At 34.4% G+C, this 14,762-nt stretch overlaps 2 protein-coding genes across 2 annotated transcripts in view; both read right to left on the reverse strand.

The window, feature by feature from the left end:
• Nucleotides 1–10,168, reverse strand: part of LOC105147800 (uncharacterized) — a 49,961-nt gene extending 39,793 nt beyond the window's left edge. The window contains exons 1-4 of the mRNA XM_087416115.1: nt 9,698–10,168; nt 8,680–8,810; nt 7,471–8,025; nt 6,558–6,941 (exon numbers count right to left, since the gene is read on the reverse strand). Of these exons, the coding sequence (XP_087272241.1) occupies nt 6,558–6,603 (46 nt within the window). The 5' untranslated portion in view covers nt 6,604–6,941; nt 7,471–8,025; nt 8,680–8,810; nt 9,698–10,168. The remainder of the gene's footprint in view (nt 1–6,557; nt 6,942–7,470; nt 8,026–8,679; nt 8,811–9,697) is intronic.
• Nucleotides 10,169–10,315: 147 nt separating this feature from the next.
• Nucleotides 10,316–12,977, reverse strand: Ubi-p63E (Polyubiquitin-63E). Its single transcript, XM_011059059.2, has 2 exons — nt 12,817–12,977; nt 10,316–12,078 (listed from the first exon to the last, which is right to left on the reverse strand). Exon 2 carries the CDS (start codon nt 12,070–12,072, stop codon nt 10,468–10,470), a length of 1,605 nt encoding a protein of 534 aa, XP_011057361.1. The 5' UTR covers nt 12,073–12,078; nt 12,817–12,977; the 3' UTR covers nt 10,316–10,467.
• Between the last annotated feature and the right edge of the window lie 1,785 nt (nt 12,978–14,762).

Genomic DNA, 14,762 nt, shown 5'->3' on the forward strand with positions numbered 1-14,762 from the left:
CTTTCGAGACTTTGAAAGTTTCAATTACCATATCAGTTGGAGATTTGATTATCTCTCGAAGAGATTTCTTTATAAAATCGTCTCCTGCATAATTACGGAAATTTAAGACATCTAAAACGTTCAATACTTGAAAATAAAATTGTTATTCGTGTCGGTAAAATATAAAAGTTAATATAACAATGTAAAGTTATAAAAGAAGAAATATATTTTCAAAATATTGAAGATTTTTAAGAGTTTAAAAGTTTCGATTACTATCAGTTCGAGATTTCCACCCGTATTCGAAGAGATCCGTTACTTACATCCTGCCACATCTGATAATTCTGTACTAAACTAAGTCACTATTAAGTTATAGGGCTCTGAGGAAACACGCGAGACGATAGTCGGTTACAGTAAGAGGAAGCTGGCTCGGGTTTCTCGTTACACATAGTGTTCACGGAACACCACGATAAGAGATGGTAAATGAAAATAAGCGCTAAAGTAAGTCCACGACGTGAAAACCGGATCGGATCTGGACTGGAGTTCTGATTAATAATCGCCTGGAGTGATCGGCGATTTAAAAAAAAAATCTGTCTGTGATTGTAACGTCGAGTCGACGTAATTCCACGGTTAATTTCAATCTTCGACACGCTACGATGCACGCGAACTGTGAAATATAATTTCTATTGTATTATCGACGTTACTTTAAAATGATGTTATAACACTCTTTTATACATTTGTAACCATGACAACGCCTTTTTTATACGTGTTAAAATTTTAAAGAGATTTTAACGGGAAGGAGGAAATGAAGGATCAAAATACATTGCCATGATTTAATTATCGAATTTCACGTAAATATGGAAAATGTCAAAAAATAAATAACAAATGAAATATTGTTACGTGCAAAAAAAAATCGCTGGATTCGCATAAAACTTTATCGAACTACAAACTATTGTTGACAGCAATAAATATACTTTGTCAGTATTGTTAAAAACGTTTTATTGCGCGCGACGGATCACAAACGCGAATCCTCAGAAAATCGTACACTTTTTCGTACACAACTTTTCTGCGAAATATGGACGACGAAATGCGAATTTTACTATACCGATAAATTTTAGCGAATGTCGTCGGGATACGGAAATTAATTAATACCGTTTCATGTACGGTCATAAATAACGTAAGGTGTTCGGGCTATTATCATCCGGTGGCCGCGCGGGTAGTTCGAATTTCTGATATAAATTGGCGACTCTCTCTCTCTTCGCGAACAATAGTGGCCTAAAGCGTTTTCGTGTTCGGTATTTGTGTTCGGGCAACAATGTAAAAGGGCTTCAGTGAAAATGAAATACGTGTGTATGTCGGGATACCGAAAGTGCGCGCATCCATCCGGGTTGTTGGTGCATGCATATGGAAATGCACCTCACAGTACTCGAGCATGTACTTGCACATACATGCATTACCGCATTGGTTTGTTCAATTGCGAAGTCATAAAATCATGCACCGATCAGAAATGCAAATTTAATTAGCAAGTACACAAACAAGAATTCAAATAAAATCAGCATCGCAATTGGAAATCTTGACCCAAAAGCGAAAATTGTTAATTAGTGTGTCATTGCTACCTCTGTATTTAAAAATAACTTTTTATAATTATTCCTTTTCAAGCGTGATTACACGCTGATTAAAACTTCATAACGTTTTACAATAAATAAAATAAAAAAAACCTTATTTAGTATAAATGAAAAAATTCTTCATCAATTTTCAAAGCATGTTCCACGCGCATTTTCCATTTTTTTTTTTTTTATATATTTTTCATGGTTTTTTGCGATTTTCACGGGAATGAAGATGACTTTTCAAGAGGATAGAACTTTTTTTTTTTCTCATATAATTCAAAAATCGTTAAAATATAATACATACGACATTGTATCTATCTCAATGCGTTATTCCTAAATAAAGCTTAATCTTTTTCAGATAAACAAAAATATAAAAGATTAATGGGAAATTGAAAAAGGAATGATACAGATACAAATTTATTTCTAGACTGACGAGACTCTTCTCGCAATAACATTCTGAAGAATTTCCACCACCGCTGGTGATCGCACCGACCGCGTCGCCGCGAGGTCAGATCTAATCGTAGACAAAACGGGAGATCGGATTTCGAGAGAGATACTTACCGACGTACCGCGGACACGCGTGCAATTACCCGCCAGTTCCAGCGTGATTTATCACCGGTACGTTTTCGCTAAAGCAAACAGGGCGTGCACCCGCGCGCGTACGCGTGCTCAGCCGAGTTACAAAACTCATTAGCATATGTAATGGACGCGGAATTGTGTGCAAAAATGGGCCAGGTTTGAGGGAAATTCAAATAAAAATCCTAGCTAGGTCAATTTGCGGGTATCCAGGTATGCGCAAATTGCACGGCCCGCGCTGTCCGGTTCTCCTGTTAACTGCGGGGCATGCTTTATCTATTCGATCGTTCTACAAGCATTTTGGATTCTGCGTATCGTTCCAGCGACTGGTAATTCGATTCTGAGTGAAAAATAACAGGTTAATGGGCGGCGTCCATGTCAAGTACGTAATAACATAGAAATCGTGAAAATGATCACCGATAATCATGCCGACTTCAATAAGGAATAGGCGAAAGAGAGAGTGAAAGTAAGTCGTCGCGAAGTTATCTCGTTGGCGATTTTCTCGCGATTATTACAAATCGATTGGATCTTAAACTATTGATACGTTCCCTTTTGCCGGATACTTTTGCGATAATTATTTTCCAACTTCTTTCCATAATTGAATAACATAGTCATAAAACTTGTACCTTTCCAAGTTTTTAAGAGAGTTTAATGGGAAAAGCATCGTTATTATCTTAATGTTTTATTGCCGTTTTTATCACAGAAGAGATTCAATAAAAAGATACACTTTGAAAATGAAACTGTAGCAAAAAACGTCGAATTTTTAAATAAGATCTTCGCTTCCATTCTTGCTCGTTTCGTGAGCATTCGGTAAACTCGACGCTCTTACAGAGTTCTCATTTCTTTCAGAGTTGGGAAGTAACGCGTTATTATTTTCGTTAACTTTTTTTCGATAACGATCATTATTTTTTTCTGTCTGTAACAGTAACGGTAACGTCGTTACATTTTTACAGCAGTTACTTTAATCTTTTATTCTCTTTATAATTATTCAATAGAATCGCATTTTGCAATTAGCTAGAAATATTTTATAATAAAATATTGAAAATCTATAGTGTACATGAAATTTTCAATAAAATCTGCGTTTATAAATTACAATTAAATTTCTTACAATAATACATAATCATATATTAAAAAATAAAAACATTAATATAAAAAATTATCGAAGAATTTATTAGATATAAGCTTAATATAAAGAAAATTGTTATAAAACTAAAATTTTAAATTTCAATATTGAATAATTTTAATAATTAATATTGATTATTAAATAATGTAATTTTTAAATCTAATATCTTACTTTAATATCACAAAAGAGTAACGAAAAAAGTAATGATAATAGTAACGCATTAATTTTTAAAATTAGTAACGAGTTATTTCTTTTACAAACAATAATGGTATAATAGTAACACGGTACTTTTATAAAGTATAACGTTCTCAACTCTGATTTCTTCTGCGTATCGCGAGAGAATTTTCTTCCGTTTCCGATTTCCACGACTCTATAATCGCGAGTAAAAACACGCTCAAGGAAACCGACGCGTGAATTTTTCGAGACAAAAGTCTTTTAGCCTTAAGGATTGTGAACGGTGCTTTGAACTTGCAAGCCCGTCGTTCGTGCAGTCGATGTCGGGTAGGAGAGAAACTACTATGACAGTAGGAAACAGCGAAGCGGAATTTGGGGAATGGAGTCCGCCTGGAGCAGCCGGTCCATGGAAGGAACCAATGTACCGTGAGAAAGCGAACCCAGTTGAAACGACAGAAATGCCGATGGTGATTCCGAAGGTAAAACGACGATGGGCGACATGCGGGATGATGCTACGGGAAAACGCTGATCGCCAAGGATCTTTCGCGTATAAACGAACATTTTTACTCTAATTGTCTGTACTATCGTTTTCAAATTAATGAAAGACTAATAGAAAGACTCTTGCAGAAAAAAACGTATCGGTTTCCAAGATATCGGTAGAGAGTTACATCGTAATTGAGGGAAGAATGGCGGAATAATTGGCAGTACCGTAAATGACAAAGAACGCGGAAAAGCGACGATATATAGAATATTGCGCGGTAATAACCGGTTCTTTGACGAATTAAAAGCTAATTTTCTCTCCAACTGCAACGCCAAGGTACCAATTGTTCTCGCTTCGATGAAACGACGGAAGAATTAAGTTCGCTCCCCGTTCTCTTATTTTTCCTCGAAAGTTCGCGACCTATCTCGACCATCCTCCGAAATAACGGATTCCATTTCGGTGCGTGCCCGCTCGCGAGCGGCGCGGCGCGCAGGGGAAGTCCCGGAAAAGCCGCGCGGGAAAATTTAATAAATCCTCTCCGCGTCTCAATTCCATCCAGAGCTGAGACTCACGTTCGAAGTTAAGTTCGTTTCTCTCTCTGTCTCTTACGATCTCTCCCCTATGAGACGCCCGCGTCCGCTCTCGACCCTCGTCCGCTAATAGCGACAAGTTACTTCTGACCCGTCAGCGGGGCAGACCCTTGCAACGTCTCTATATTTAGACCGGGTCGAACTACCAGAACGGCGAGAAAACACAAAAGAAAGCACATAAGCGTGAGATGCGACGAGATGCGGGCGAGATGCGACGCGATGCGGTGCATTGAGAGAAGACGAGAGAGAGACGGGGACGCGAGGAAAGGATCGTTTCGAGACGACGATATCTCGACGTCGAAAGAAATCGGATTATGTCCTCCGTGGACCTCGCGACTTCTGGCTTGCAGCTGCGTTTATGGAGGAGATAACAAAAACGCCGTCATACTCAAAGAGCCCGCTGCTGCATCTTTGCTGTCCTTTCGACGCTCGACAATAAAGCGGAAACAAAAAGTCTGTCAACTCCTCGATGAATTCGGAGTCGATTCCCTTGGCAACTTTAAAGCTACCACAAGAGGAATGCGGCGATTTTCGATAATTAAACGTCAAAGCTGTGAGATGACAAAATATTACATTTTAGTTTCAAGTTGATTTTACTTTAGAATTGACCCGAATTCGTGACTTCATTGAAAATGTTAAAGACGAAAAAAAATCGATGCTTTTATTCTAACGGACATCGAACTGAGCGAAGAATTAATGGACGAAGGCCGGTGTTGTAGGACATCGCGGACTCGTGTGGTTTATATTCGTTGTTTCGCGTACGAGAATCGGCGATGGTAAGGTCGACGCTGTATATTACAGTCAGACAATATGCGGCAAGAAAAAGAACAGCAAATTTATGAATGCGAGTTGAACACGACGCAGAAGCGTATTTAACGATTCATGGAACGTTTTTGTTCCTATTTCTGAAGTTTAATTTCTGTACGGGTCCTTCGTCGATAAAAGGTTTCGATATAGAATGTATTTTATATATATTATATATATATATATATATATATATATATATATATATTCGCGGGCAAAGTGCAATAAAATTCATATTATCAAATTTATTAATACTTTTGTATATATATTTTTAAAATTTATATTTTCACGAACATTTTCAATCAAAAGAGAAAGAGAGAGAAATATGTGTGTTAAAATATAAATTTTATTATTATTCTATAAATCGAATTCGCTATTTTTTTCATTGCAAACTCGATAGTTATGTAAATAGCTATTTGTTTTTTTATTCATTTTATTTTTGATACAAAATCATTCTGCGTCAAATATGCCTGTTATATTGTATTTGTATTTGTATATGTTCATTTTGGCGATTCTGCAAGTGGCGTTTAATTGGAATTTGGGCTCTCCGTTTCATTTCCGTTATGCTGATCGACTGTAATTGATAACAATCAAATAACGTCGAACGGCAATTGTGAAAATTTAATTTTATGCAAACGTGAGATAAAGTCTTCTTCAATATACCGAGTTTCCTTGAACATTCAGTGAATAAAGCGCGAAGAGTTGTTCTCAGTTATTACTAATACAATTTGTACTTCATTTGAAAGCGAAGAATGTACTTCTTTTCTTTGAAACGATTGAAAAAATTTACTTTCCTTTGCAGACACGAGTTTCTTTTCAAATATGTTTTCAAATATAAAATATAAGAAACCGATCTTCATCAAATAATAATTTAATAATGATTTTTTGTATGATTATATTTTTGATACGTTTAACATGGTAAACATAAACTACAGTAACATTATAATGATATTAATAATTTCCCATTCAACAACATAAATGAAGGTAATATAAACACATGTTGTGCATAACAATTATATTGTGATTAGGAAATTATAATATTGATGTGAGATATTGTTGCTTGATGTTTACCAGGAATCAACATTTTTCCAATATTTTAAACTCGACTGTGCTTTCTCAGGATATAGCAATAATCTTCACAATGCCACGAGAGGTGCGTGATTAGAACTCAAGGTGTTAAGGGTATCTTCAGTTAATAGGCATTTCTGACGTATCTTGCAACTTACCCGGCACTGTTGAGAGGAGTATCAAACAAACCGCCAAGCCACTCATCTTCACTGATGGATCTGTTGTCTCATACAACGCCAGCTGGCTTCAATCTCGTATCGATGATATTTTAACGTTTCCGCTGTTTCATCAGCCCAATTTAATGCAGGAAGGAAAAAAATCTGATTTCCTTCACAACCCTTTTCCTGTTTTTCTTTAAATTACTGCTCGCCCTACTGATTTCATATGAATCATTAGATAAGTTGTTGGACAAAGATAAAACGTTTATACACAGATTTTTATGCGTAGTTATTTCGACGACATAAGTTTGGACGTTTCTTTTTATAGCATCGTAACGGTGAAAGAGAGAGAGTTGAATGTCCGCTAACGCGTACTTCCGAAGTCTATTTTTCGAGAAGTAAGTAAGAACCCAGCAAATGGAAACTGACAGTAATATTACATTACTGATATAATTTAATTCCTACTCAACAACTAAATATAATATAACGCATATTGTACGTAACAGTTATATAACTAAATGTGGAAAATTATAACAATGTTGTAATATTACTATTAGTTGACAAATGCAAACCAACAGTAACATTACATTACTGATATAATTTAATTCCTACTTGACAATATAAATATAACACATATTGTACGTAATAGTTATATCATTGAATGGAAAATTATAACATTAATGTAATATTAATTGGTCGAAGAGAGAATCATGGAATTGCGTTTGCTGGAAAGTGATTAAAATTTAGCGTGAAACATTTTAATTTATTTTTTATAAAAAATTTTAATAAAAAGTTAATTGATAAATTTTATTGTATAAATCTTTTTTTGGTACGTCTGCGTTTTCCTACAAAGATACTTTAATATGATAAGAATTTAGTTCTTTTATGGAATCGTCAAGGGATGAAATAAAACTTTTGACTATGTCTTCTGTACGACGCTCGCTTTTACGGAATGACGCGGATCTGTACTGCACTGTTGAGCCCAACGGCGTCGGGGGAAGCTTATCTCGCGTCGTCAGGGAAGCGGCAACGCGGCGAGTACCACGCGGATGCTGTGACTGACGCCGGTTACACGCTGCACGCCAAGCACACGGGACCAGTTCGAGGACCGAGTTAGACTGAACGCAAGTCCGTGATTCTCTCTTCGAGTTCTCTCAGCCCTACCTAAGGTACAAGGCGTACTGGGTATGGTACACGAACTCGCCCGCCTCCCTGTGAATAACGTTTTCTTCCATCATTAGCCGTACACATAAATATACACACGCACACACGAGTGTGTGACACACACTCGCGTGTACGGATGATCGATGTGTGTTGCGTGTATCCATCCGAAAGTGGGATCGTCAAAGTGAAAATGAAATCATCGGTATAGACTGTCGGACTTGATTCGTTGAAATTTTATCAGGAGAGGAAATTGGGGAGTGTAATATTTCATAAAGAGCGTCATCCTCATCAGAGCTTCATAGATCTGAAAAATTGAAATTACATCAATCAGCGTGAAAGAATATTAGGCAAAATTCTAATTTCTTTAAAAAAGACTAGATTCCCGAAAAACATTAATGTGACTCTATTAGTTTTAGAACAAGGCTTATTCTAAAATCTAATATTATCATTAAATTATATTATCTAATATAATTATTATAAAATCTAATTAAATTATTATATATACTGTGTTATATAAACTACATATATTATTGTATTTTATATTACATTTTGCACTAATTCTTCTACGTGCTGTAATTTAAACTACTTCCAAAGCAGAACAACAAGCCACGATAACATTAATAACATTAAAATAACATTAAAATGAACCAGAAATTGAAAAATGACTTTTAATGATCATTTTGGAGTCATTTTGACATCATAATGACTTGTTGTTCTGTTTAGATTTCTATTATTATCATTTCAATTATTTTATATGAATTTTTTATAACTACGATAAAAAAATAATTTGGAAAGTAACACAAATAAATTAGTGTAAAATAGCCAAATAAAAATAACACATTTTTTAGTTGTCTTCCAATATGTGATTTTTTGTAAACGATAGTTATCGTGCAACTATGTTTTTCGAAAGATTGAAAAGGACGAGTGCGGTAGAAAAATATGTTATCAGTAAAATTACATGTTTTTCACTGTGGATGGTTATTGAATTCCGCGTTGAAAAAAATACTTTTGCATCTCACTGGCGCGCGAAAATTTTAATTCATTACTCACCCGAACACGCGCGCCACAAATAATTGTAGAATGCAACAACTGTAACAATTACGACGATCGCTTTTATTTCGTCCACAAACATAAGATGAGATCTGTATCGATAACGAACTTTCGGTTCTTTCAAATGAAGTATTTATTCTCATCTTCTCTATTGAATTGCTTTTTGTGTCACGATATTATTAAATAGTTATTGTGTAATTGAAATCATCTATATTTTTATTTATAAAAATATTTTTTCTATTATAAGTAAAAATATGCTTATAAAAATTAAATTATAATTAAATTGTTAATTTTTTTTATAAAGATTTTTTAATATTATTATTGTTGAATGGTTTTTATGTAAGAGTAATTACCACGCATCTTTTTATGTGCAAAAACAGATTTATTCTAAATAAAAATGTATTTTTAAAAATTGAATTAATAAAATTCTCCTCAACAACTTTTTTTACAATATTATATTAAATACTTTTTAAGAGAAACCATCTAATTTTTTACAATAAAAATTCTATTATAAAAATAAATTTTTATAAAAATTAAACTGTTAATTTTCTTGTACAAACAATTTTTTATGAAATTATTGATTTCAGATAAGAAAAAAAAATTTTTTTATCTATCAAAAATTTCTTTTATTAAAAGTCTATTTGCAAAAATACAATTGTTAAAATAAAAATTTTCGTTATATTGATGCAATTAATTATTTATATATTTTGTAAAATTCAAGTTTAAATCATTTTTATAAAATTATTTTCTAATTTCCAAAATCTCAGACAAATTTTGATTTAAAAATATTATATTTTAAATTCTTCAGAAGAAAGTAATATTAATACACAAATATAACCTTTCATTTCATTTATATCAAACATTTATATAAACTCAGCACGTTTTTATAATTTTGTTTCTGTCTTCTAAATTGCATTGTTACTTACAGAAAATGAAGTCCATGTATAATTGAATATACTGTATAAATATATATGAATGTCAGCATTATATTGAACTCGAGTCCGTGAATTTGCTAGCAATAAGCGCAAACAGTGCGGATCAGTTATTCTCACGGAAAAAAGACCTAGTGGCGCCATCAGTTGGTAATAAAGAAAAGTTATCATGAAAAATTTGCTATTGCGAATGTTTTTCAGATAGTTTTTATAAATTGTTGACAAGTGTATTTATTTCAAAACGAAGACTAAACAAAGACTAATCTCTTAAGACTAACTCTTTTATCATGAAAAGAAAGATATATAGTCTATTTTTTCAGTTGAATAAAAGGAAGAAAAACCTCAATAGAAGTTCAACTAAACAATCATAAGTATAAATATTCACTACTTTGTTAAATTATTTATTCGTTTATAACTTTCATTAAAAAGACTAAAGTACATACAAAGTTCATGTAAAAAGTTCTCTTATTAGAAATAATACTTTAATCAAGTTCAATCTATATAAATAATAAACACATTCAAGAAAATTTTAGGTAATAAAAACACAATGTTAATATATTGATTATTGATAGTTTTATTATAAGGAATCAGACGATTATAGAAAACAAGACATTATTAGCATGTAAAATTAATTTCTTTATTCATCATTTCCTACGAAAGATTTGTATACGCGAATTAATAAAATTAAAACTCAGGTAATAGAATTTATAATATAATTAAACAATTTAATACAATGCGACGCTTTAGTAGAGATCACAATGGAATCAGACATCTCCGCCTCTAAGTCGAAGTACAAGGTGAAGTGTAGATTCTTTCTGAATATTATAGTCTGATAAAGTCCGTCCATCCTCTAGCTGCTTGCCCGCGAAAATCAGTCTTTGTTGATCGGGAGGAATGCCTTCTTTATCCTGAATTTTCGCCTTCACGTTTTCGATCGTGTCTGAAGCCTCGACCTCCAGCGTAATAGTTTTACCAGTGAGAGTTTTGACAAAAATCTGCATACCACCGCGAAGCCTCAAAACCAAATGCAATGTGGATTCCTTCTGAATATTGTAGTCAGAAAGTGTACGCCCGTCTTCAAGTTGTTTTCCGGCGAAGATCAACCTCTGCTGATCCGGTGGGATACCTTCCTTGTCCTGAATTTTAGCTTTGACATTCTCGATCGTATCTGAAGCTTCGACCTCCAGCGTGATAGTTTTACCAGTGAGAGTTTTGACAAAAATCTGCATACCACCGCGAAGCCTCAAAACCAAATGCAACGTGGATTCTTTTTGAATGTTGTAATCAGAAAGTGTACGACCGTCTTCAAGTTGTTTTCCGGCGAAGATCAACCTTTGCTGGTCCGGTGGAATCCCTTCTTTGTCTTGAATTTTGGCCTTGACATTCTCAATAGTGTCTGACGCCTCAACTTCCAATGTGATAGTCTTTCCTGTCAGAGTTTTGACGAAAATTTGCATACCACCACGTAGACGAAGGACCAGATGCAAGGTAGATTCCTTTTGAATGTTGTAATCAGAAAGTGTACGACCGTCTTCAAGTTGTTTTCCGGCGAAGATCAACCTCTGCTGGTCCGGTGGGATTCCTTCTTTGTCTTGAATTTTGGCCTTGACATTCTCAATAGTGTCTGACGCCTCAACTTCCAACGTGATGGTCTTTCCTGTCAGAGTTTTGACGAAAATTTGCATACCACCACGTAAACGGAGAACCAAATGCAATGTGGATTCTTTCTGAATATTGTAGTCAGAAAGCGTACGGCCGTCTTCAAGTTGTTTTCCAGCGAAGATCAATCTCTGCTGATCTGGGGGGATTCCTTCTTTGTCTTGAATTTTGGCTTTGACATTCTCAATAGTGTCTGACGCCTCAACTTCCAACGTGATGGTCTTTCCTGTCAGAGTTTTGACGAAAATTTGCATACCACCACGTAAACGGAGAACCAAATGCAATGTGGATTCTTTCTGAATATTGTAGTCAGAAAGCGTACGGCCGTCTTCAAGTTGTTTTCCAGCGAAGATCAATCTCTGCTGATCTGGGGGGATTCCTTCTTTGTCTTGAATTTTGGCCTTGACATTCTCGATCGTGTCTGACGCCTCAACTTCCAACGTGATGGTCTTTCCTGTCAGGGTTTTGACAAAGATCTGCATTCCACCACGCAATCTGAGAACTAAATGGAGAGTGGATTCCTTCTGAATATTGTAATCAGACAAAGTACGTCCATCTTCCAGCTGCTTTCCGGCAAAGATCAAACGCTGCTGATCAGGTGGGATACCTTCCTTATCCTGGATCTTTGCTTTTACATTCTCAATAGTGTCAGAAGCCTCAACTTCAAGAGTTATGGTCTTCCCCGTCAATGTCTTCACGAAAATCTGCATGGTGCTCTACAATAAAATTTCACGTTGTATGGACGGTTATCTTTTAATCATATATATATGTAAATAAATCAATTCTAATTATTTATAAAATGAGAATACCTCGGAGAACACCGATAAGTTGTACAAGTATAAATGTAGACAGATTTAAAAAAAAAAGGATAAACCGCATTCACCTTTACAGATAAGCCATACACAAAATTATATTAATCACAAAAATGAAAAAGCTGGCTGTTTGCAGATCAAAGCTGCTTACAAGACGCAGTAAAATCAAGGGCCGCCATTTTGGTTGGTTTTTAGTTGCTCGTCATTGCTCGTTACCAAGCGTATGACGCCATGTTACCCAAGAAAACGTAATAACAGATATTGCATTAATTCTACGGCTTTTTGCTCATTTCCTACATGCCTCTCACGCTGATGCAGATACAAAACGACTTTTCGATTAGATTTCGAAATGTACCGATTCAATAAAAAAAACACCAATCAAAATCTTCCGCCTAGCAACAGAGCCAACAGTCTCGAAACGATCAATAATGTGCGCGTATAGAACATACATTTGGAAATGACTCTTACAAATATTCGAAATGTTTCTTATTAAACATAGCGTGTCAATGGCTATCGGACAAATATTCTATGATTATCATCATTACTATCCATGCCTCGTTTGCACAAATAAATTGACTTTTAGGCCAAGGACAAAAATTTCAAAATCAAAAATTAGTATATCGACAAGTATAATAAACATACCTTTTGTTTGAAAGCTTCTCGCTATGTGTAATTTTCACGTAAGACGACTTAACAACTGTCGTGGAATAAACACTCTTCTCTGCTCAAACTCACAATGACTATTGAAACAGCCAGCCTCGCCAGCCTTGCTTTTATACCACGAAATCATGTATGACTGCGAATGACGCATGCTCGTATCCGATTGGCCGAAGAGCGTCGACGATGCCACTGATTGGCTCGCTAGCGAACGTCACTGATCGATATGACGTGAATATGCGGACTGACGCAGATCTCGCGTATCGACCTGGCAACAATGGCAATAAAGAACACTCTAGACTCCAGATTCTAGAATGTTCTTTGTTGCTATTATTGCCAAGTCGATATGCGAGGTCTACGTCGGACAGAATTACGGAGCTTATGTGATCGTCCTTCTATCATTTTCTTTGGAGGCGACAGCTAATAAGTAAAAAAAAAAAGAATTATGGAGAATATTCGAGAATCTAGTCTTGATATTCTGCATCATTCTCTCAGGTTCTCCGTAATGCTAGTGTTATATATTATGTACAGAACGCTGCAAAATAAATCACCTCATTTTAAGGAATCATATATTTTTGATGGGCTATGAAAGAATAATATGAAGTATATTTTAAACGTATATCCTGAGAATGATCTAATTAACGTATATACGCCAGAAATAACAATTTAATTATTAATAATTCAGTTATTGGCGAATTTCGTCGATAATCCGGAAATCGAGAGTTTAAACTGTGTACATAATTTGAAGACCAATTCGTCGATTTAAGATTTCATAGACTACAAGTACATAATCGAAAAGTACGAACAAATTGTTTTGTGAATATTGAACGTGTAATGTTTAACAGAAAATTGAGAGAGCAAGCATTTGCGAGCGTATTTAAGGCGATTATTTATAAAGATTTCTGATAATTACAAAAATCAAGTTTTAATTGCTGTTTAGAATTTGCGTTTTTATGAATTTATTTTATTTTCTCAAGTATAATGAATTAATTATTCATGTGAGGCGATTAATTTTACAGCACCCTGTACATACATCTGTCCTCATTTATCAGAAACCGAAACAGTTATAATTTCCTGTTTGAGCTCAGCTTTCAAAAATGATGCTCACGTTTATTCCCAACAATATTCCTTCTCTAAATAAATAAATACGACGTTGATGACGCAAAATGATGCATTCCCTAAATATAAGTTGATTATTAAAAAATGTTCTTGTCAAAAGATATTTGTGGCTGAGCACAATGCACTACTCCTTTATTAAAAATAAATATTCAGGAACAAAACGGTTTCGATGGATACTGGATGCTCAACAAACATTCATGTTGTTCGGGTATTTTTTTTTTATCTAAGATTTCTATTTTCGCTTTTCATTGTACAAATCGACCTCGCAAAATTTAATTCGCAGAATTGCCGAGTCATAAGCATAATGTCGCAATTTCAATGACTCGCAGACTGATGCAATATTAACCGTGCACGAAAATAAGGTAGAAACAAGATAAATAACACGATATATATCATATATTAAGATTATTCTCGCATAATATTCATTTTTTTGTTTCCGAAGTAAAAAACCATGCTCTTTAAAGAATATTTTTCTCTTGTAAAAATAAACCAGTTTAAAGTAAGAATTTTATAAAACGCGTGACTATCAGAATACTAAAATATATATATATGTGTGTGTGCGTGTATATATATATATGATAAAAATTATAGAAGTAAATAATTCATCAAGTGTCGACTAATGAAATTATAAATATTCTGATGAATATATTTGCTCGCTTTTGTAAATTTTATTTTATTTTAGATACATAATCGACTTGCACATTCGAAAAATAACTAAAAAATAAATCGCGCGTGCACACTATTGCACTTTTATTTTTAAATTCGAATTACATTCGTACATATTACTTGAGTTTTTCGTGAATAAAATATTG

The sequence above is a fragment of the Acromyrmex echinatior genome, chromosome 19 (assembly GCF_024713525.1).
Source record: "Acromyrmex echinatior isolate Ae372 chromosome 19, ASM2471352v2, whole genome shotgun sequence".
NCBI lineage: Eukaryota > Metazoa > Arthropoda > Insecta > Hymenoptera > Formicidae > Acromyrmex > Acromyrmex echinatior.